Raw genomic sequence first — 24782 nt, 5'->3', positions numbered from 1 at the left:
AGAATTTACCAACACAATGTATACAAGATTACCTGAGGGAATACAAGGGATAGAAGATCACTTTTGAGCTGGTGCTCAAAAAGAGAGGATGATGAAAAGAGAGAGACATTATGATGTCTAGTCCCCAAGTAAGTGGGTAAAGTCAAAGCTTCGAGCAGGAATTTTGAAATTTCCAGCCAAAAAATTAGTGTGTTGTGACAGCATTTCAGCTTGAGTCCAAAACTGCAACCAACTATTGGAATCAAATATACAAAAGCCTTCAAGAGCTGAGGAAATGGAAGACAGAAGTGACTATTTTGTGTTAAGAAGTTTACATACGGTTCATCATGGTAACCAAACAATGTTTGCACTACCTGGGTATCTTTTCTATCCTATCCACATCTTCACTGCCTCTCACCCTCTACTTTCTATTTCCTTTTTAGATATAAATTAGTGTTAAGAAGAAATTTTTTGAATATTATTTCAGTTCCTTTTTGTAAGAATCATAATCATGATAATTTTTGTAATTGTTCTACCAAAGACCAAATATTCTGATGACTGTTAGTCAAAAATCTAGAGCTGGAATCCCTTTGCACCTGTACATTATTATCACACACAATAAATTTTTTTTTTCCATCTTCTACTTACCATGTGTTTTTTCCCTGGGTGTTTGCCCTCATCAGTCAACAAAACCCTCTTAATCATCACACTAAACAAATATTGTATCTTAAGTTTTTCAATATATTGACTTAAAATTATTATATATGCATATTTAAATTGATTGTAACATTACTTTAGTTTTAATATTTTTATATTTATAATTATATAATAGTAATCAATAATTTTTATTGATACTGTATATAATCTATAGAATATAATATATAGAAATAGAATATAATCAATTTCTGTAATTCATAATTTTTTAATAAATATTTCTCTAATCTCTTTGCATGCTATACATAGACACTGAAAATATTCGTCTTGTATTCTGTGCTGTGAAGGATACAATCATGCAAAACAATTTGAAGGATTATAATCTTGCCTAAGATTAAGGGTTTGTGAAGTTCCTTGATTATTGTTTTCCTTCCCTTTAATCACCTGCCTTTTCCTGGTTAATTAATAGGGATGATATATTAATATTTTCATACTGATTACTAGAATATTGATAATAGAAATGATTTAGTTTTATATTTTTAATCAAATTACATGAAACAATTATTTTAATTGATTTTGTTAATAAAGCTGAGTCTCAAAATTCTTAATAAGTATTCTTTCCTATCCTATCCACCATCTTCACTACTTCTCACCCCCTACTTTCTATTTCCTTTCTAGGTATAAATTAGTGTTAAGGAGAATTTTTTTGAATATTATTTTCAGTTCCTTTTTGTAAGAATCATGATAATATTTGTAATTGCTCTATCAATGTCCAGATTTTGGGATGACTGTTAGTCAAAAATCTAGAGCTGGAATTCCTTTGCACCTGTACATTATCATCACACATAATAAATTATGAGGTTGAGAGTTTAGTATGAGTAATAAATTAGTATGAGGTTGTGAGTTTTTGACATTGTCAAAAACTCACAACCTCATACTAAAAATTTTGCTCCCTTGAAATTAATGTTTTTTTTAGCTCTTTTGTAAAATTTTAGGAAATGCACATATGAGGTTTTGATCATCAACTGACAAAATTCAGAGTGAACTGGCATCATTTCATGAAAGATAGAAAACAAAGTTCTTATTTATTGCAGAAGTTGTGGATTCCTTTAATATGCACTAGAGATAGTAATACAGTTGAAAATATATCCATTTGATATAATATAAATAATGAAATACTTCTGATAACTTATTCTCTTGTCTTGGTTGAGTTAGTTAGATGGTTGCCTGGTAAGATATCACTCTACCATTGGGGGAATCAAGCTTTGAATTCAGTTTGGTTTGCCATAATTTGTCATAAATATTACAGGTCAGTGTTGTTCTCCATACTTCACTCACGTTGGTTGACTCCATTACTGTCCAGATCACTTACAATGGGTGGCATTGCTGATGGATGCATAGCTTTAATGCAGGGGTGTCCAACCTTTTTGTTTCTCTGGGCCGCATTGGAAGAAGTCAAGGAGTTTTGGGCTACCAGCAGTAGCGTAGCGTAGGGGGGCGGTAGGGGTGGCCCGCCCCGGGCGGCACTTTTTAGGGGGCGGCAAAATTTCGCAATAAAAAATAATAATATCTTGTAAGAATTAGAACTATTTTATTTCATATTTTCGTCCACCTACGACTCGGACTGATTGAAATGAGCACGGCAATAGTGTTACCATTCATCCGGATAGTCCGCGAATCGACTCGCCGTCCAGAGATATCGTGCGCAACCTGTTGACCTTTTTTTATTTTTGTTTTTTGTTTTTTTTTCTTTGATTGTGAGATTCATTCGTAATCATATACACCTCCAATATCCAATAGAGCTAGGTCACTTGCGTTACTCCTATCCAAGTCTCCCTACTCGCTAACTGTAACTGATTTAGAACCGGCATGCACTGCAAATTATTCTTCGCATTGCAAAATGATATACGCATGCGTCAGGAATTTCTGTTCGAACAAACCTCACCTGCCGTCCGGGTCGGCGATTTTAAAAAGGTGGCAATTCTAGCACGGAATTTTTCATTACTTATTCTGTGACGAAACTGAATTTTAGTCTTTTAAATTGAAATACTTAAATAAGGAGGCGGTGAAATTTTCCTTCGCCCCGGGCGGCTGACACCGACGCTACGCCACTAGCCACAAGTACTGTACATATAATATATACTTGTGGTTCAATATACAAGTATATTTAAGGATTAACACAGGGGTGTCCAACCTTTTTGTTTCTCTGGGCCGCATTGGAAGAAGTCAAGGAGTTTTGGGCCACAAGTATATATAATATATACATACTTGTAATTTCCTTAAATATTCGGCCACAAGTATATATAATATATACTTGTGGCCGAATATACAAGTATATTTAAGGACTAACATGTGTAGATAATAATAATAAATATTATAACTTTATCAAGAAAAAAAATATGTTAAAAAATTACTTCTACAGACACTTTCAATTTTTACTTAGAAATAGATAAATTCATTTATTGTAAAAGAAACAAACGAAAATTTATTTGAAAAACACAAATATTTGTTTTATTTGTGTCTCTAATTAATAAAAACGACGAACCACCATTTTGAAGTGCATTTTTATTCAATTTATATAATTATAAATAATATGTAACCGAAAAAGTAGCCAAAGCGCCAAATGATATTTTTTACGTCAAACCAAAAAAAGTAGCCACATTTGGCCCAATGTAGCCAAATCTCGCAACGTTGGAAGAAATACTAAATAAAGCTGGAGCTGTGAATCAAAGGATTATAGACCCAAGTGCGGAAAAAAGAGGCAAAAAACAAAAGATAAAGAAGTGAAAAAGGTTGAAAAATTATGGGTCCATATTTGCTTAACAGAAGATCTATTTAACCTTTCTCACTACTACATCTTTTGTCCTTTCTCATCTTTCCCTCCTTTTCCCAAATTTGGGTATATAATTCTTTGAGACACAACTCCAGCTTTATTTAGTAATCCTTCCGCATTCACACATCTCCAAGTATTTGAAATATTTTCTTTCCACTCAAAAATAAAATATGAATAAAGGTTTACGGCTTTGTGAAACTTTTTTTTGAGTTTATGCCATTGAAATAAATAAATAATAAAAAATTAAAACATTTGTAGGTTTTGTTTACACGTTTATTGGGCCGCATTGGAACTTGCCTTGGGCCGCATGCGGCCCGCGGGCCGCGGGTTGGACACCCCTGCTTTAATGTAAAGTTACTCTCTGCTGTCAGATTAATCCATTTCTATCTTAATTGTTTAGTCATCAAAAAATAATGTGTAATTCTGTCTTTAGTATCCACAAGTTTCCAGAGAAGGGTCATGTATTTTCCACTGTTGTGCTGCCATTAAGGTATTGCAAGAACTACGAAACTACAGAACTATAGAATTGACAATATAATTGATTTTGAAATGACTAATAGAAATTCATTTATAACACCCACTTCCTTAATAATAGGTAAGGATTTTTATATTTTAAATCATAAAGAAATTTCAATTGTTTTTACACAAGTTTCAATTTTCTTTAACATTAAGAAAATAACATGCCACATGCATGGTGAGAAAATGTTTTTTAAAACTGATTAAAAAATTAAGAAAACTGAAATCTTTTTTTTTAGAAGATAATTGGCAAAATTGGTTTTTATAATCTATAATTTTATTAACATTTCACTGTTATTGTCTATCAGGAAATATTTATATCACCATTTTATTCTTAAAGTAGTCCAAAATATTCACAGAATATCATAAAATTAAGTCTAATGCAAAATTTTTGGATTTTTGAATAGTTTCTTCTACAAACTTGTATTTTCTCATTTATATTCAGATAGACAGTAATTTTCACTAATTAGTACTATAAAATCTAGTAGTGGAATAATGATATGAGAGAGTGGTCACTTTTGGAATATCCAGCTATATTTGAATACTTAATTAAAAGTAAAACCTGTGATTACCAAGAAATGCTTAATTATAATTGTTTGACTCAATTATTTTTCAAGTGGTAAAGTAGATAATTAATAAATTGTCCTTAAAACAAATGTAGAGCATTCACAAACTTTATCTGCAAGTTAATCATTTTGTATGAACTTGTGTGCTTAATGATGGAACATTTATTTATCTAGCTGGATTGTACATTTAATTTGGTTATGCATTCTCTTCCTAAATTTTCATTATGTGGAAACAAATGTAACTGAAACAATTCAATACCCAGACAATCTCAACACATCATATTTTTGTGTGCATCACATACAACTTCAAACCACTTACAAAGAATGCTCTGACTATTATGTCAGCCAACCACTGCCACAATACCTATGTGAACTGATTTTATAAGGCATGCTGCCAATGAAAAATTAAAACTTGCAGCTCTAGGTTACACTAACAACTAGCAGTAACTTAATGGTTGTCAAGATGTACGCCCTCATGTGGCAGAAGTCAAAAACACATTTTGGACACTTGTGGATATTCTAGTTTGTTTTCATAAATAACTTCTAACCTGTTGTAAAATTTTAATTCTGTACAACATGCAATTTGGCTTAACCTGATTCATGTTTAGAGTCCTCTGCCATTTGAATTACTGTATAACAAATCAAGTAAAATATCACTAATTATATCTAATTAATTTCTAATGTCATAAATAATTGAGTCCAATGATATTATTATTTAAAATAGTATATAAATTAAATTATTTCAATTCACTTTTGACAGTGTAAAAATTTATTAAATGAATATTAGTTTATACAATAAAACCTGTAAATGCCAGAATTCAATTGGACTAACTTGCTTTTCCATGTCTTGCAGGTGTTACCATTTTTGTACTGCTCTCTATTCCCTATACAAATACTCTGAAAATGTTTCTTTTCCTTTATATGGAATTAGTCGAAAAAATATTTTTAATGATTTACATATGTTTATTTAAGTTAAGTTGTATTTGTTGCAGATGTCTGAATATATTGTAAGGATTTTACATATAAATAAATAGACAAAGTTTACTTTTTAATAAAACAATGTAATTGACGTATTCTGAAACTGTGTCTTCTTTAATTTAGTAGGCGTTTTTTTTCAAGCTCCAATGATCCATAAAAAAAAGACAAGTGTAAATAACAAAATGAATTTATTATACCAAAAGTTAGGTACAAACACAGTTACTTTTCGACATAATCACTGTGAAGATTGAGGCATTTATAATATCTATGAACGAGCTTTTCCATCCCCTTGTCATAGAATGTTGCCGCCAATAACTTGAGATGGGCCCTAACGTTTTTTTGAAGATCGTCATTAGTCTCGAACCTCTGCCCTTCTAGCCACTTTTCCTGTTCAGGAAAGAGATGGAAGTCGCTCGGCACTAAATTGGGGCTATATGCTGGGTGTTTAAAGGTGGTGAAGACGTCCACCCAGCTTAAAACTTTTTTGTGTGTGAAGACTTCCATCTCTTTCCTGAACTGAAAACATGGCTAGCAGGGCAAAGGTTTGAGACTATTGAACTAATGACGACCTTCAAAACAACATTGTTAAGGCCATCTCAATTCACTGGTGGCAACATTCTATAACAAGGGGGATGGAAAAGCTCATCCACAGATATGACAATTTCTTCAATCTTTACAGTGATTATGTCAAAAAGAAACCATGTTTGTACCTAACTTTTGGTAATAAATTAATTTTGTTATTTACACTTGTCTTTGTTTTATGGACCATCAGAGATTGAAAAAAAAACAGCCCTTGTATTATTCATTACTTCACAATTGGGTGCACAGGTAGACACCAGGATCACCAGTGAAGACTAAGTGCTGTTTAGTGCACTAAGTTGGAAAATTTTAACAGTGAATATATGTATTTTAATAGTAGGTGTAATGGTTAGCACCTTTATATTAAACATCCTAAAGATAAAGGTGACAGATGAGGGGCATATGCCTGAAATGCATATTGGCTTGTAAGATATTCCTGAATAAAGATTGATGTTAAAAATGCCCAGTGTCTATATGTGCACCCAGTTGTGAAGTAAAAAATAAAAACAATGTAATGTCATTTGCTTAGTTCTCTTTGATTTTTTAATTAAGTTATTAAGATGTTTTTTGTAAGTCTGTAACCTTATTAAAAAATTCTTGTCTTCTTTAACTTTTCTAAATTCTTTCAAACCCTTCATGTAACTAAAAACTTGTGTTTAATTTAAAGACTCAGGCTCTTCTATTAGCTGGTTATGTATACTACTTCCTATATTTCGGTTGTAATAACACAGTTTCTTCCATTCCATTTGCATCTCACGGGTTTCAGTTTTCAGAGAACATTTGTTAAGTTAATACAATCATTTTACTGAAAAAATTTGAACTTTCCACCTCTGGAAGGTTTCCACCTGACACAGGTTCTGGCTTTCATAGATTTTACTGTACCAATATGTCAAAATTTTAAAATGCCATAACAGTCCTAATAATTACCTAAATTTTAAAAAGTTAAAATACAGAAATTCATCTACAGTATATTATTGAGGAAAATGATTTTTATAACTGAAAAACTGTTTAAATTGTATTTTATTTACTTGATTTTTTTTACAAAATTATTTTTAAAAACTAGAATGTTTCTAGCATATTGAATTTTATCCTAATTTTATCCCATCTTCTTTCCATTCAAATTCTTTAGATAAATATAATTAAAGAATTACTATATATCAAAACATTTTAAGAATAAACTTGTGTACATTACAGGTTTGAATGTCTTTTAGAATTTTAAACACAGCTGTATAAATATAAAAGAAAAAAAAATGACCATTATAATTGATAAAATATGAAAATAGAAATTTAAAATTAGTTTGAATGTGCTAAAATATAAAATGTGAAAAGTACTTACTTCTCTTTGCAGATACTGAAAATATAAGGTTTGTATTTGCAGCAGTAAAAGACAGCATTCTCCGGCAGAATTTGGAATGTAGTCTTGCATAGTTGTCCAGTGACTTAAAAAGAGATATCATTGTTGCCATAGAAATATGAAGTACATATATATGTATATATTATGAACTGTGATATTAGCAAAATTTCATTGAATCATTTAAATAGCCAGAGATTGTGACTACAAGAAACTGAATTGCCACAATTATAAATTTCCTTACTCTGTCCAGTAGCAGCAGTTGACAGATCATCACCACTTGAAATATTTTTAAGCATAGTGCTTCAGAAATGCAGGTGGTGTCAAATTTTTTATTTATGAAAGAGTCATAATAAAATACTGTAAATAAAATTTGTATTATTATAAAAAGAAAAAACTTGATTTTGTTAAAAGAAGAATTATAAATGATATAAATGAACATAAACTTTATAAATAATACAAATTTTTGGCCCTAAATAAAATAAGAAAATTATTCTAAAAATTAAATAACAAATGCTATAAAATATATTTTTTTTGTCTTAAAAATATTTTAATACCAATAAGCACAGGTAGATTGTGCAACATGTTTGTTTAGCATAAACTTACTACTACACTACACATTGAGAAAGGAAACTCCCATTTTTAACCTTAGTTTGTTTCATTTTCCATGCATAACTCCAAAAGTTTTAAACATTGATGATAATGTGTCTGCAAAATACTAAGAAAGAATTTCTTTTGTTATTTATTTATCAGTTTTCACTTTTGCTGCCCTTGTCTAACTTCAAATTTATATAATACCATGAAAAAAAAATCAGTTTGTATATGAGGTCTGAAGAAAAAGATATAATTCTTAAATGTGCCAGCCTTCCATTCATTTTTATTATACATATAGATTAAAACCAAGTTTAAAACATCAAAAAATAGATTTTCTTCTTTCCAGTGAAATGTTTATTAATGGAACAAATAATCATTTTCTTCTGTCCGAAATGCACAGAAGAAAATTGTGTCTTAAGGTCATTCTGTTCCGTGGCTATCAGTGGCGTGCAGTCATTGGAAGCGGTGGATGCGCCGCTTCCCTTGTATTTTCTAAAACATAAATACATATTAATTTTAATTATATGAAAATAATCGCACAATATTTTATTATAACCGCATTTAACTCCACGTGGTTCAGGATTCAGCGAATAAAGTACCATGCTTTTTGTTTTTGTTTCTAAAATCCAGTGGCGTGCCGTCATTGGAAGCGGTGGAATATTAGTGGCGGAGTGGAAGCGATGTATTGTCAACATCCAAAAAGCCAGATTTGTGCACGTGCTTTACAGAGCACCAACCTCACCCGGTTTAGCTGGTGGAAGCCCAGGACCTCGGATGGATGCTACACGTATACTGCATTCAATTCTATCCAGGACCGGTTCTGGGCTGTTAACTGCCTGTCCGCTAAATATTTGGCCGCCCTCGCCCGATTACGCGAACCACGAGTAGATTTATAACTTAACCCAACCGATAAGAATTTACTGGTATGTTTTTATGATAGTTCTGTATACAGTAGTTGATAGGAGTTTTAAAAAAATCCATTAAAATATTTGATATTTTTATTCCGCTCTCCCATCTTACATTACTTACAGATTTCAATGTTAAACCAGTGATGTTTCAATGTTAAACCAGTACATTTTCTTTAGATTTTAGAATTCACAATAACCATATAAAAAGCAATATATTTTTGTTTATTTATTTATTATATACTATTGTCCAACAGAAAAGTAAACTATCTTATTTACAAATCTTTTCAAAATAGACAGTTTGACCGGGCCCTTCTAAAAACCGAGCCCTAGACATTTGTCTCATTTGTCTATGCGATGATCTGGCCCTGTTAATACCAGATAAATGGAATGAAGTCATACTTACAATGATATTTAAACAAGGCAATAGAGATGAACCATCGAATTATAGACCAATCGCATTATTGTCAGGCTTCCGGAAAATATTTACTGCAATTTTAGCTGAATCTGGATTGAAAATTCAAGATCTGGATTGAAAAAAATAACTATAGGAATCCAACACAATATGCATTCGTAGATAAAGGAGGTACGCAAACAGCTCTTTTCGTCTTATTGACAACAATCCAACTACAATTGCTTAAGAAAAGGCACAAGGTCTCTGCGATCTTTTTAGACTTGGAAAAAGCATACGACTCGATTAGTATAGGAGATTTGCAGATCAAATTGGAGAAATATAACGCAAGTAACCATCTGATAAAAATAATAGGAAAATTATTCGGGAGATATGAGACGATTATCAAACAAAATAATAATGTCTGGCCGCCGTTTACAACGAATAGAGGATTGTTACAGGGTGATCCTTTTTCACCATACCTTTTTAATTTTTATCTTTTCGATCTGAATAATTGTTTTGAAAGAGAAAAAGATGGAATCTATATTTATAATCTAAGTATACATTCAATAACATACGCAGACGATATTGTTCTATTAGCACCGACAGCTGCGGCACTGCGTAGAAAAATTCAACAAATATCTGAATACCTGGAAAAACTAAAAGTAAAAATAAATCCGAAAAAGTCAGTAGTAATGATTTTTAGAAACTGTAGTAATCTACCTAATACGATCGATACTCAATGTCGTTCTACATTAAGAAAGAAGAAGTGAAAATAGTAAACGATGTTAAATTTTTAGGAATAATATTTACACCTAATTTATCATTTGAGAAACATTATAAGAGTACAATAAACAAGGCAAAAAACTTAATTAACAATTTAATAGTATTATTTTGTAAAATCAAAACGAAGAACGTGCAAACTCAATTTCAGCTGTTCAATTCAATTGTAATGAATTCAATGGTTTAGGCCTATGCTTCCCCAATTTGGAGCATAGGTAAATTTGATGAATTAGAAAAAATACAAAATATATTCATTCGTAGAATATTCCAATTGGATCAAATCCCAGGCAGTGCTCTTCGACTAGAAATTAATAGATACAAACTAAATACAACATTGATAAAAAGATATATTAACTTCTGGAGACTTAACAACAAAAACACTGTATTTACTATATGAAAAAATCAAGAGATACGGACTTTAAACGTAACTGGATAGTACAATTATCGAAGATTTTAAATTCATATGATTTTTCTATAGAATTATTCTTGGATCAGACTGACAGTTTTGAACTCTTGGGCATTTTATTGAAAGTTTTTGAAATTTTGCGAGTAGATTTGTGTATTATGGAGATTGTTGTTATTAAATCTTGGTAGTTAAAGGTCACGGGGTGGTGAGATAGAGAGGAATCCTGTTTCATATCTCGAGTAGGATCGGACTTAATGATTTTACTCGTTATTAGCATTTGCAATTTTTTTTTTAATATAAAATACATCCCTACTTCAAAATTAAGCGTTTTGATATTTTATAATAATTAAAATTATAAAAAAAATTTTAATAAAATATCATAGTTACACGCAGTTGTAAATGTTGCCGGGAAAGTTAAGCAACGCGTTTCTGAATATTTTTAATGCTATGTAATTTATGCATTATATATTTTACCGAAAAATAGCTATTTTTATAATATAATAAATTAAAATAACAGTTTAATCATATTTTAACTATAAATTCAATCGTACCAGAAATTTTCAAAAAACCCATGTTAAATATCAGAAAAATACAATTATTAGTACATGATCTACTCGATAGGTGTCTAACATCGCTAAGTAAGTGTTCTTAGAATCGTTACTAGAGGCGCTACAATCATTTCACAGCCATGTGTTATTGCAGTTAGACGCTTATCGCTATTCCATTTAATAATGTCCTTCCTGCTTCGTTCGTAGTTTCGTAATTAAATTATCTTCGAACCACCGGCAAACTTTATTATCGATCGTATTATTTTTTATTACGTTTCTGTGATATGCTAAATAAAACTTATTTGGAAATTATTTTTAATTATTTTGATATTAGTTGTCGGTTATTCACCACGCCCAAAAAGTAAAAAAAAACATCTCGATACGGATGTCGCCTTCCTCTAATAAAATGAGAAATTTTTTAATGTTTTCACGCATTTTATTTTACTGAATTATTGTTTGTTAAATATTTTTTATTATTATTTTCACGCATTTATTACAAATATAGAAATAATTACGAACGGAAGTATATTTGCCTATTTTGTAGAAATAAGTCAAACATGGCGTGTTGTTTAAGCGATGAAGAGAGGGAACAGAGACGAATTAATCAGGAAATCGAAAAACAATTGAAAAGAGATAAAAAAGATTCACGTAGAGAACTTAAATTACTTTTACTGGGTAAGTGATTCATTTTACAATCATATGTATTTTCTTACCTATATATAATTAATACAAATGTATGTTATACGTGTATATATATTATTACTCACCTACATTATATATATATATGTGCATTATATTAATGTATATATACACAGTTACTCAAATGTGTAAATTTGATGTTTGTTAAATCATGACGGAGATTATAAATGTTTTTCCTGTTTAGATTAACAGTGTTGTATTTAAATTCTAAAACTTCTATTTTTGTACTTAAAGGAAAAATAGAAGTTTTGATGTACACTACAGTACGTTTCAATGGTTTTTTTTTTTAATTGGTTGGTTGCAAAATTTTGAAAATGTTTATTAATTTGAGTATGTGATTGTATGCAATATGTTTATTATATTATTGTGTTTGACTAATGAATTTTATTATATTTTTTGTACAACTTTATGTTGTTGTTGTAATCAACACACAAATAGAATTTCGTAGATACTTGTCTTAATTTATACCTAAAAATCTTGAAATTTTTAGATTAAGATAAAACTTTTAAATTGGTTATATTTTAGAATCTTTGAATAAGATAATTATATAAATGTAGTTTATTGCTTTGTACTAAACAGATGGATCAAATCTGTGTAACTGAAAAAATTGTACAGTTTATTTATATGTCCTAGAAAATCTTCACTATTTTTAACAAAATTTAATATTTTTAATATCTTATAAATTAGTTGAAGACAGCATACCATGTTTTTAAAATTTATATTTTATAACATTTAAAAAACATTGTAAAATGTTTTTACATAATAATCAGCTATAACTTTATGTTGGATCTAAATTTCTTTCATTTTTAGTCACAGCATGGTTCCAGGATTGTCTATTAAAATATTTTTAATATAATGATTTATGATGTACAGTATTATGGTTTCATTATAGAATATGAAAATTAATATAACAAATAGCCGATTTATCCAGCAAGGAACCCAAAGTTTACTTTTTCTTAAAATACATTTAACAACCTCAATTACAATCTTTTTCTTTCTTTTGACACATACATAGCAAAATATACCATGTACTTAAAATAAAAACCAACAATACACATAACGTGATACAAACATCATCAAATATTTAATTACATACAACCATTACTTAATTTGCACAACAAATGCCAAGAATAATAATAAATACACAAAATTAATTCAAACATATACATATTTCAACATGATATTAACATATTACATTTGACAACTTTACACTATTAATTAAACTATAAAATTAAAGGATATCCTTCATCCACAAACATTTACAAAAACATATAAATACAAAATTCGTAAATCTGAAATAAACCAACATGTACAATTTATACTAAAGCTATAGTATTTTTCATATTTCTTTATTGGGGAAGTTATGTTTTCCTCCTTCTTCTCTTTTCATTCTTCCTTTTCCTTTATTTTCCTCCCTATCAAGAACCAGACTGGTCTTGTCCAACCATTCCTATTTTAGTATATGAAATTATCGCTTCTTTAACAACTACATGAAAGTTAATTTTTTAAGATCTATATCTTACCTAAAGAGATTTCCACATATTAAATGTTACTACTACACCACTACACAACCAATAATCTTAATATTCTTAGACTCCATTAGAAAATTCCAAAACTTCACAACACTTTCTTAAATAACATAACAAAATAAAATTATTTCTTCCCATTCCACAGCTTTATAACATTTACAACTCTTGCACATTCTTCTAAAGTGTTATATATTAATTACTTACACTATTTTAAACAGTCCTTTGATTCCTATTTATCTTCCTCTTTTCATCTTCTATTACAATATCATAGTAGTTCATATCCACCTCCTTTTGTCACCCATATTACATTTTCTGTATCACTGTACAGTGCTCAATTTCTGTACCATTCATTTTTGTCATATCCATTTTCAACTTCTTGCCTCTGTTCTAATCTTCTCAATCTCCATATTTGCTTCAATCTTCTTTTCATCACATATTTAATAACATTGATCTTTCATAATGCTTTCTTTGCCAAGGTGATTAACCAATTCAATATATATATATAGTCTTAACTTTAATATGATAATTTATAACTTTACCATATCCCATGTTTTATCTATTCTCCATCTTTCATCCGTCCACTGCCACACCTTTTTAGCCCTTTCACATCATAAAACACATGGAATATATTTTCCTCTCTTCCACAAGCAGAGCTTCTTGCTATGTTTCATTGCAAGAAACACTCATGATCACTGCATTGAATGTCATCCTCTATTCTGTCTCATGCCATTCAGTCAGCAGATACTTAAAATTAGCATAAACCAATTGCAATTAATCATGGGATGCAACATCCATTCCAACCTGCACTGGAACCCCGGTTAATAAACGTCCTGGTTAACGACCAAATCTGTTAACGAATTTTTATTTTGCAAAAATTTTGTCTCAGATAACGAACTTAATGGCTTTTTGTGTCAAATTTGTAAGCTTGCCGACTTTTAGGGGGAATCAGTTAATCATGTGTCGGTGATGGTCTAGAGTCCATTCGTACATTGGTAGTGGCGGAGAAGACAAAGATGACAAGTATTTTACAGTGAAAATTGTTTATTAGAACGGGAAGATGCTTACATATTTGAGGTAGTTGGAAATGGCTTATCTACAGTATTTTCTCCCGGCATTGAGAAGTGGCGTATCGCTGGTCCTATGATAGTGCAAGCTGATCAGTCGTAGCCCCAGAGCAGACGAGATGGGTTCACTTGGTCACAGAAGCGATGGTAGGTGACAGAGCTGCAATGACTGGAGCAGTCCGCAAGATACAACACAAATTTTAGTGGGTACGACTTCAGGCTTAATTCAGATGAAGATGACACAGATTAATCGCCATAGAATTTTTAGATAAACTGCGTTTTGACCTTGAGATTTGGGGTTTTTATAGTATTTTTTCCTTGAATCTCACCTTACGATTAGTTCTGCATCCCATTCCTCGCATCCCGATTGTTTTCTTCTTTGTCTCCAGGTGAAAACTGAAACCAGATCAGGTCACGAGAAAGGTTTGTTCCAAGGCGTTTATTTGACACCTGTTCGTCGACTCTGATTGGAGATTGTTGATAAGCTTATAAGCCAGGGGTGGCCAACCTGCGGCTCTTTGAATGATTATTTGTGGCTCTTGATAAATGTACCCGAGTTCCGTTTTCATTTTTGTGTTATTATATTTTAAAAAATTATTATTGTTCCGTATGTGTTTCAAAATGTCTTTTAAATTACTAACAACAAATATGAAAGATTAAGTGCAACGTTGTAACAAATTTCATTTCCGTCCAAGTTAAGAATGATATGACTCATGGAAAACTGCGCGAACGAACATAAACAGTGGCGTAATCGTCCGTTATCGACCGACTCCAGACCGATTTTGAATTTGTAAACTGTCATTGCAATGGACAGTTGACATTGTGCTCTGGAGGAAACAATTTGTATCACTCTTGCTACGGATATAATTTGTAATCTGGAATTTTTTGCATACCTTTTTAATACGTATTTAATTGCGGCTCGCGAAAAATTTCAAATTTTGAAAAATGGCTCGGACTATCAAGAAGCCTGGCCACCCCTGTTATAAGCCTTTCACTCATAATTTAGCCTATTGTTTCTGCTATGTGTGATTTTAGAACTTTAACGATCGTATGTGATGTTTTTATACCTGTCAAATCTTTCCCCTTTTCCGAAAATTTAACCTAGATTGACTTTTTATGAGCACGTTTTCCTATATTTTCATTAAAGAAAACCCATTTTACAAATAAAATTACAAAAATACTGATGGCTAGAACGGATTAATTGTATTTGCATTAATTTCTATGAGAAAAATTGCTTCGGTTAACGAATGGACTCGTGGAACAGATTACATTTGTTAACTAGGGTTCCACTGTACTTTAATTGTGTACCATATTGTAAATCGTCCACAGTTGTATTTTCATATTTTTATCAAACAGTTGCTTGTCTTTGTCATACACATAACTACTGTATATTTGTTCTCCATTCCCTAAAGTTGTCATTGTTAATAACTAGAAAAATAAACTTCATACATTTTGTAACTACTGTTATTACAGGCCCAATAATATATTTCATCAAATCAACCAAAGGATGTAAACTTTCTCTTACAACATTAATTACTAATGCCAACTGTAAAGATTCTGCCAAGTCACAAATGTTTCATATCTTTTATTCCCCATTTTTGTATTTATTTTTAATTATATTTTTACTTACTACTTTATAAGGGTTGTTCCAGATATATATACAGTAGAGTGTTGATTATCCGAATCAATTGGGGGGTTGTTGAGAAAATCGATATTTCAGATAACCAATTATGTACGAAAAAATATATTAACCTATCCCATGTTGAAATTTTTCTCTGTTGCGTGTCGCTTCACGTTGAATTTTTGTCGATGTTAAGCCTAACAAAAACTTTTTAAAATAATAATCGTGACTACTGTATCATTAAAAAGTATTTCTTTATTTTGTACGAACAAAATAAATATATTGAAAAATATAAAAACAATAAAAAATTATATTTAGTATCAAAAACATAAAATATTTGAGTATCCCAAGACATAGCCAAAGATTGCAGCGCCACAGCACTGGTGAAAATTTAAATTTGCTGACTGGAATTCTTTCAGATAATTGACTTTCGGATAATTGACGCTCTACTGTATATTGAAGACAAATTCTTTCCAACCATAGTCATAGCAGCCTGTCACGACAAGCCTGCTGGCCCATCAGCTTGCATTGGTAGACCAGTACTCGTGACCTTTTACAATACATCTTCCACACAAGACTATGATCAAAATCTGTGAAAAAAATAATTTTAAAATATTTATTTTACCACAGTTTTTACTTTTATTAAATTTCATTTTGTATTTTCACCATATTCATGACCATCTATTAAGTGATATGTAATAATTTGACTGTGACTCAAAAATTAAAAGAAAGATAAATTTTTTCAAAATGTTTATTATTATACAATATATAGTAAAATCTCAATAATTGTACTACCTAACTATCAACTTGCCAGATGGTAGTTCCCACAAGAAAAATTACTCAATATTTGCATATTCACCAGATGGCAATCTATGCAGAAAATCAGCACATAAAACTGGTATTAACTACAAATAATATATCCAGTAACATATCCATTGATATCCAATATCTGCAAATAAATTCCAACACTTTACTCAAATGTTTTTAAATATTGGTTCCATTCTGTATTTGATTTGTCCATTTGAAAATAGATAAAAATGTTTGTTTGAGTAAAGTGTTGGAATTTATTTGCTGATTTCAAGTGTTAGTGTATATAACAATGTGAGAAATAATATTCACTACTTCCATGTGGCCAAACTTTGCAAAATTGAAAGTATTCACTTCTTACAAGTAAATACGCCTTGGCTATAAGTCCATTTGTATCAGCTGACTATAAGTATCATACAAACTGTATGAAATAGGAAGACCTGTTTCAAGAATGAAATTAATGTTTCTTTGCTGTGCAGTAAATGTTGTATGTACCATACATACATTTTTGCATGCTTTGTATTGTTTGTTATTTTACACATACTTTTCCCCTTCTTTTCTCCTATGATCTTTCCATCAGTGATAAAGTAAAGGTTCCGAAGAGTCTTGCTGAAGTTAATGGCTAAAGTGTTGTCATCTGAGAATCTGGAATTGACCATTCTACATTCTTATAACTTTTAGGAAAAGGAATGAACTGATAAAAAGCTATATCTGGTCAAAAGCACATGAAAAAATGTGCTTATCCTTAGCTAGAGGAAGGTTTTTGCAATTGGTTTCCAAAATAATGTGGAGTAAATATTCCTGTTTCTGACATGTTGCTGCAGGTTAGAGCTATTAAAATAGTTAAAGCAAAACAGATAGTTCAAGTTTTTTAACAGTCAGTTGAGCATTTTAAACTAAGTATAATTTAACAAATATACTACACAGGAAAGAAGCTAACATAGTAAAAATGCATGGATGATATTGAGTTGGCTAAAAGCATTCAGTGAAGAAATGTGTGATTGCAACAAGAATGTTCTACTAATTTTGGATTTTCTGTCCACAAAACCCATAGTAAACTGTCTAATGCTAATTTAGTGTTTTTCCCATTATATTGCATCCACCTGCTAAATCTGGGTATAATTTCATGTTTTGAAAATTTTGTTTCTACATCAACATCTTATAAGAGAAACTGGAACAAGATCAGAATGTAGAAAGGAGGTTATTCTACAAGTTTATAGTACAATCAACAAAGCTTGGGATCTTGTGAATTGTACAGTTACAGAGTTGTGTCAAGAAAGGCAAGATTTTATTTTGTACTGCAAATGTAATTTCTGATACATGAAGATCTGTTTGAAAAGCATCAACTGTTGAACCAACTGAATGTCATGCATGACACATGAAACATCACTTATTTTGAAGCTGAATGAAAGATTTGCATCTTTGCATAATCCAGCTATCAAAGCTGGATTATCTTCACTAATGAGCTGAAAATGCACCTAATAGTAATGACAATAAGTCAGACAAAGCTGGTGATGTAGTTAAGTGTCTGACAGGAAAAGAGAGACTTTCTACATTAAAAACGTTACTAGACTTAGTTGCTTCCTCCTGTGCAATACTCTGTAAAAATTTCAGTTTCAGTTTAGTGATGCAACAGAGTTTACACAAAAAGAATGTAATAGTATGATAAACAAAAATTAGTATCTGATTACTTTACTTAAATAAAGAATAAAAAGTGAAATAGAATAAGATGTACAGTGTTTTTACTTTCCTAGTTTTTATAACATGGATAATTGTCAAATTTGACCCTCTAAGGATTTGCAAAAAAAAAAAAAACCCTCTGAGGGGTTTTTTTTGCAAATCCTGATGTTTCATTCAAAAGGTCGGAAAAATTCCATATATATATATATATATAGTAGCAACTATTCCATTTTGTATCTCAGGATAGAATACAGCTAAATAACCAAAATTTGGTATGGTAACTTGCATATAAGGGACATTGATGCTATTAAATTTTGGAGTACAGAACTCAAGGGAGTGGAAAGATAGATGAGGGTCAGGGTTCATATCTTGACTTAATGAAAATTTTACTTATATGAGTTTAAGCTCCTTTGAAATTATGAAGATTTTCTTATAAAATTTTTTTTCAAAATGGCTCCCCAAATTTAAAAAAACCAATAATATGTTGCATAACTTTCCCAGTGAAGCCAGGAAATTTATGCAATTCATTACTTGATATTTTTTCTTACTTGATAATTGCACACCTCAAGATTTTAGACTTTTGAATGAGCAATTATTGAGGTTTTACTTTTGTTTGTTCATTTGTATATATAATTTTTTGACATACTGTTAGGTGTATAGCAGTAGTTCTTAATAGTCCATGAGCATGTGCCAAATAGTCTATAAGTCTGTACTAGTCATTTCTCTAAAGTTCAATTCTATGCTGTTTAGCCAGAGAAAAGAATATTTTTATGTATTGCTTGTCTATTCTGTAACCTAATGTAAAAGAGATTTTTTGACATGCACTAAGGTGATTTTTACAGAATAAGTGAATCAGTCATTCATTGTATTTACAAACCTCTTAATTTCAGTCACAGTCTATATAACTTCAAGAACCACTGATTTTTAGCTTAATTAGATTTCATTCTGTTTCTTTTTTGTTTTTAGTAGAAAATAATTTACTGTAATATTGAAAATACATATTTGAAATTAGTGACCTCATCCAATTTGATTGTTCTTACAACAATAGATCTGTATATACATACATAGATTCTCTATTCAGTGTATCAAAAGTTGAATGATATTTCCCATGTCATCTGGCAACGTCTTTTCAGCCTTCACATTACAAGAAGAGCTTCTTTATTTCTATCAATGTATGAGCTCATTGAACTTCAGTTATATAATGTTTGTGACTGTATGCAAGGTAGTATATTCATCTGCTAAGTTTTATTGTAAATAAAACCAGGGGTTTAAATTTGCTATTCCTGTCCACTACTATAAATTTTGAAAATACAAGAAAGCAAAGTAAAAATCCATTTAAGAAAAATATAAATCTTATAGAAGTGATACATATGTTATTAAAGATAGTATAATAGCAAAGCTTATTATTAATAACTTGACTTTAAAAAATTATTAATAAGTGATCTTATTTCATCTCTTATTAATATGTAATCTATATATATAATCGAGACGGGTTGATAATAATAATAATAATAATAATAAGCACAGAGCCCAAATGGTTGAAAGTTGAAATTTGGTACTCAGTTAGGGTACGTCACGAGAACGCACACTAAGAAGGGATTTTTCGAAATTCCCCCTCCCCATGGGGAGAGGGACAGGATTAAGTCTTCAACGATGGAAGTGTTAAGAGAACGCAATGTGCAAGATTTACAGGCATAGATGCAGTTTTTTGCGTTTTTGCAGGATATCGAACATATTTTTAGACCCATCTAAAAATTCTCTAATTAGTCTGGAAACAGATGGACCTAATTCTTGCATTCTTTGAAAACGGGTAAGATTGGCTGTAATGTAATAATCTTAATCTTCGCTATTTTTACATTTTGCCCGAGCAATGCCAGGCTTATCTGCTAGTTATTTATAACTTTTTTGTGGATTATGATTTCAATACTACATCAACATTACTGTTAAATTACCTTGTTGGGAAACATTGAGATTTAAAACTAACTTTTCAAAATGTAGGTAACAAATAAAAAACAAATTATGTGAATAAAACTTTCCATGATATTTTTTTGTTAATTTATGAAAAATTTTTATTTATTTTTCTTCTAATTTCCAAAAAAAGCGTAAATTTTGCATTTGAGAGTGCTAAGAAATTAGCACAAAGAGATATGTATATTTCAAAACATTTGCGAATGTTTTTGTAAAAATATTTTTAAGAACTGAATCTTAAGCCAATTTACTCATCTTTTGAACTAACTTTCGCCCCATATTCCTCCAACATTTGTTCATTTCTCACATAATCTCTCCCTTATTGTCACACACATCTCACAAGCAGTAATGCTCTTCTCCAAGTTCCACTAACATGAGCACAGGAACCACAACACTCCCTACACAGTCATTTGTGTCTCAGTGATCAGTAGGATGAATTTTCATGCCAAATACAATATAATAAAATGGAGAAGATACTGAGGTCGGCATTACATGTATGTTTTTTACCGCAAGCACTTTTGACGAACCTGTAGCCGTTGTCATCAGGCAAATATGGAGATTTACTAAAAAATTAAACGGAAATAATCCGATGTAGAATAGAATGCTTAAAATTTAAGTTAAAACTTTTGTCAAAGCTGTTAAGAACACGAAACAAATATTCAAATGCGTTCGAAAACTGAACAAGCAGTAAGCTCCGAGACATGTGAAGTGGTGCATGCACAGATCCAGGCTCACATTATACGTATACTGGAGATTGCTAATAGTTCTTAATCACTTGTACAGTATGACCCATACACTGGGCAAATCGAGGGTAGGAGTGTTGCATGTATCCCAGGTGGTAGTAAGGAGAGATTCCCATATGAAAATGATTTTTTGATCTTTACAGCTCTTGAGCATAATTGCTTGGGACCATAGTGGGTTGTAACCCTGCTTGAGTACTTTTTTCGTGAGTTCTGTGGTGTGCCTACCCCTCACAACATCCTCTTGATGCTCCGCAAGGCGGCTGGCAAGCATTCTAGTAGTTGCCCCGATATATCTTGTGTTTACTCCCATTGCAAGATTTTCTAGTGGAACAGCATATACCCCCGACTTCTCAAGAGTGGAAACTTGTCTCTATCGTTGCAAATGAGCTTGCATAGGTTTGGAAGTGGGGTTAATGGTAGGACAAGGTTGCACTGCTTAAAAATTTTTAAGCAGCGCAACCTTGTTCTACCATTAACCCCAGTGTGATTTATTACTCCTGTAGTATTTCTATTTATTTTTATGTCTGCATAATTTATACAACCTGTTTCAAATTGAATATGTTTATTCAAATTATTTGCAAAGTTTTTGAATTTTTAGTTCATCTATTGTAAAGTATTGACCTTTTAGGAGAGAGGGAACAAAAGAAGCACGACCTTGTCAATTGGACCCACATGCAATCGGGTAATACCACTTGTAAGGTATTAAACTTGTAAACAGAGGGAAAACAAAAGAAGTGCCGGCTTTGTCAATTGGACCCACCTGTAGTCAGACGTTAGACCATTTGCCATATGGTAAACAACTGAATGTAAACAAGTGGCGGACATTTATGTAAGCTTTTTAATAAGAGATGGTGCCTAACGCTTACCTCTAGAGCCAAATTGGTTACGTAATTCATTTACAAAATTAGTCTTAAACTAGCCCGATAGATTTTTGGCATTCGGTTTGTATTTAGCTATATTATATATCGGGTTTAGCGATGTTTGTATAGACTGGTACACGGTAGTCTCAGGCACTTGGAAGGCCCGCTGAGCATAGAGAGAGTGTTCTCCTTGGGTAAACATCTCAGGGACGGGTTAGTGCAGAGACTGGACGGACTGTGCAGTTGAGCCAACTCCACGAGCTGACTGAGGCCTCTTCAAAGTTTAAAAGTTCCCAGAAACCAAGCTAGTACGTGAGTCACCATGCATTGTTATCGTATATACATATATTATGTTTTCGAACTTGTATTTTCTACATATAGAACCTGTAAATAAACTGTAAATATTATCAATTTGAGTGTGGAGGTCTGCTTTCCATCGAACCTGGATCACTATATTGAATCATGATAAACACGAAAACCAACTCAACAAGATGGAGTTGGGAAAGAACTTCCCTTCTATTTTTTCTGAATCAAATACTATTAAAACATCAACTACATATTTTGTATTATAGAGATTATCACTGGTAAGTAGCTAGTTTATTATCAATAGTATTCATACAGATTTCTGCAAGTTTGGGTTCTATCATGGAACCCATGCTAATGCTGTTTTTTTGGCAGAAATAACTTTTATCTATTTTAAAATAATTACTGAAATACATCAATTTAACTAGTTTTTGGATCCATCCTTGTATAGCCAATGCTTATAAGCTTTCTTCTATCATTTTCTATTTTATATTGAGCTACATTGAAATTAAATCTAGACTTAACAATTTGTGAAGGTTCAAATTTTATTTTTAATAATCTGCTAATTAACTTATCTGCAGATGTTTTATAATTCGAATACAGTATATCATTTAGTTTCTTCTTAGGTATTGCTCTAAATTACAAAGTAGAATTTTGAAAATTACTAGCAGTCTGCATTTTTCCTTGGGTTTATGGGTTTTGAATCTATGATAATTTTTAAAGAAGACATTCTGCTGTTTGATGGATCCAATATATAATGTTTTTCTTTGGTATCTATCCATTTTTCTTTATAGATATTCTTAATTTCTCTATTTAAGTTATAATTTCAATTTTGGGATCTTCTTTTAGTTCTATAAAAGCTTCATTTTTGACTAATTCCAACTTGTTTCTTTTCAATTTATTATCAACTAGAATATGTTGTTCACTTTATCTGCTGTAATCATAGTTATGTCATTTTTCTTTAAAAATTTATTAACTATATTATGTTTTTTAAAATAATAGTTTGCTTTTTTATCTGTTATTAGTATTTTACCTTCCTTATTCCTATCTATTATTTTACTGATATCTTTTTTAATTTTTCCTTTTAAATCACTTTTTCTTCTTTTTTAACATTAAGTAAATTTATTGCTTTATCTATTTCCAGTATTATTAAAGAAGTTTTTTTATATATTGGTGTGTTAAAAGATATTCCTAAACTTAGCATATACAGTATATTATTCAGAATCATAATGTTAGCTATTTTTAAAATTAACTTAGTGTTTCAATCTTTTTTTTTTCTTATTTAATATTGTATATCCAAATAGTTTGTGTAGTTTTGTATTTTTTCTTTTTTGATAAGCTTAACCTTTTAAGCATTCTGTGTTGTTTTCGTTATATTTTTTCTTATTCTTATCTACATTATGTATAATTTTTTATTCTTATATTTAATTGGCGATTGTAAAATTTGTCTGTTCTCCAAATGACATGACATTGGATACATGAAGTGATTGACTTTGGTAATCGTAAATTTCTTAGAGTGTATTCCTCTCACAGAAAACATCTGTGTCTTTAATTAAATGGGAGTATTCCGCATAACCTGTACAGTCATTTCTAAAACCCTGTGGTTCAAATTGATATAAAACCTAATGACGTGTGGATAACTCACATAATAGAACACTTGCAGAAACTTCTCATTGAAGATCACATGGCTTTATGATAGCATACCTTTATCTTTTTTCTAGCATACTTGACTCATATTTGTGAGATCACTCATTCAAGTCTCAGTGAATAATTAGTCCTATTATTATTATGTTGGGTTTAGTGGGTTATACTCGGTTCACACCGGTGGCTGTGTACTATGCCAGATCAGAGTCAAGGCATAGCAACCAAAAACAAAAATTAAATAAGTGTGTCAGTGTCTGTATTCAGGAATTTCCTAACAATGTGGCATGTATTCAATATAGTGGCCTTCTGTAGTGTGATGTATGTATTTCTATTCTATTGTAATGTTCCCAGACTTTTGTGTAGTGTGTGTGGTATCACATCTGTATGGGAGAGAATGACAGGTACTGTACAATAAGCACCCTATTCATCTTCCACAGATGCCTTATTTCCTGGGCAAGTTCTGTGTACTTGCTAATTTTTTCAGTGCATGTGTTTTGTACATTGTGTTTGGAATGGCTATGTCTATAATGTATGTGATTTTATTGTGTTTGTCAATGAGTGTGATGTCTGGTCTGTTGTGGTAAATTGTTTTATATGTGATTACAGCTCTGTTGTAATACATTTTGTGTGTGTTGTTTTCCAATACTGTCTGTGGAATGTATTTGTAATACGGTTCGTGGATGTCTAATAATCTGTGTTTGTTTGCAAGCTCTTGGTGTATTATATTTGCTACTTGATTGTGTCTGTGTAAATAATCTGTCTGTGCCAAGAGCTTGCACCC

General features: G+C 31.0%; 1 protein-coding gene across 12 annotated transcripts in view; it reads left to right on the top strand.

The window, feature by feature from the left end:
• The window catches only part of LOC111612620 (G protein alpha q subunit-like), a 102493-nt gene that overhangs the window by 30137 nt on the left and 47574 nt on the right, over window positions 1-24782 (top strand). The window contains exons 8-9 of one of the 12 annotated variants that reach the window (XR_002754641.1): window positions 3900-4061; window positions 11628-11691. Coding sequence is in view for 9 of the 12 variants with exons in the window: in XM_023353857.1 (XP_023209625.1) it covers window positions 11641-11758 (118 nt within the window). In the remaining 3 variants the exon portion in view is untranslated. Of the gene's footprint in view, window positions 1-942; window positions 1034-1942; window positions 2042-3899; window positions 4062-7453; window positions 7774-11147; window positions 11174-11220; window positions 11340-11445; window positions 11538-11627; window positions 11759-24782 lie in introns of those variants that run through there. The other 11 variants (XR_002754640.1, XR_002754642.1, XM_023353861.1 and 8 more) reach the window with 11 other exon arrangements.

Source organism: Centruroides sculpturatus, unplaced genomic scaffold (assembly GCF_000671375.1).
Source record: "Centruroides sculpturatus isolate CEXI.00-Female unplaced genomic scaffold, Cexi_2.0 scaffold1633, whole genome shotgun sequence".
NCBI classification, from domain to species: Eukaryota; Metazoa; Arthropoda; class Arachnida; order Scorpiones; family Buthidae; genus Centruroides; species Centruroides sculpturatus.
The sequence above is the reverse complement of the archived record's forward strand: the minus strand, read 5'-3'. Positions and strand labels throughout refer to the sequence as shown.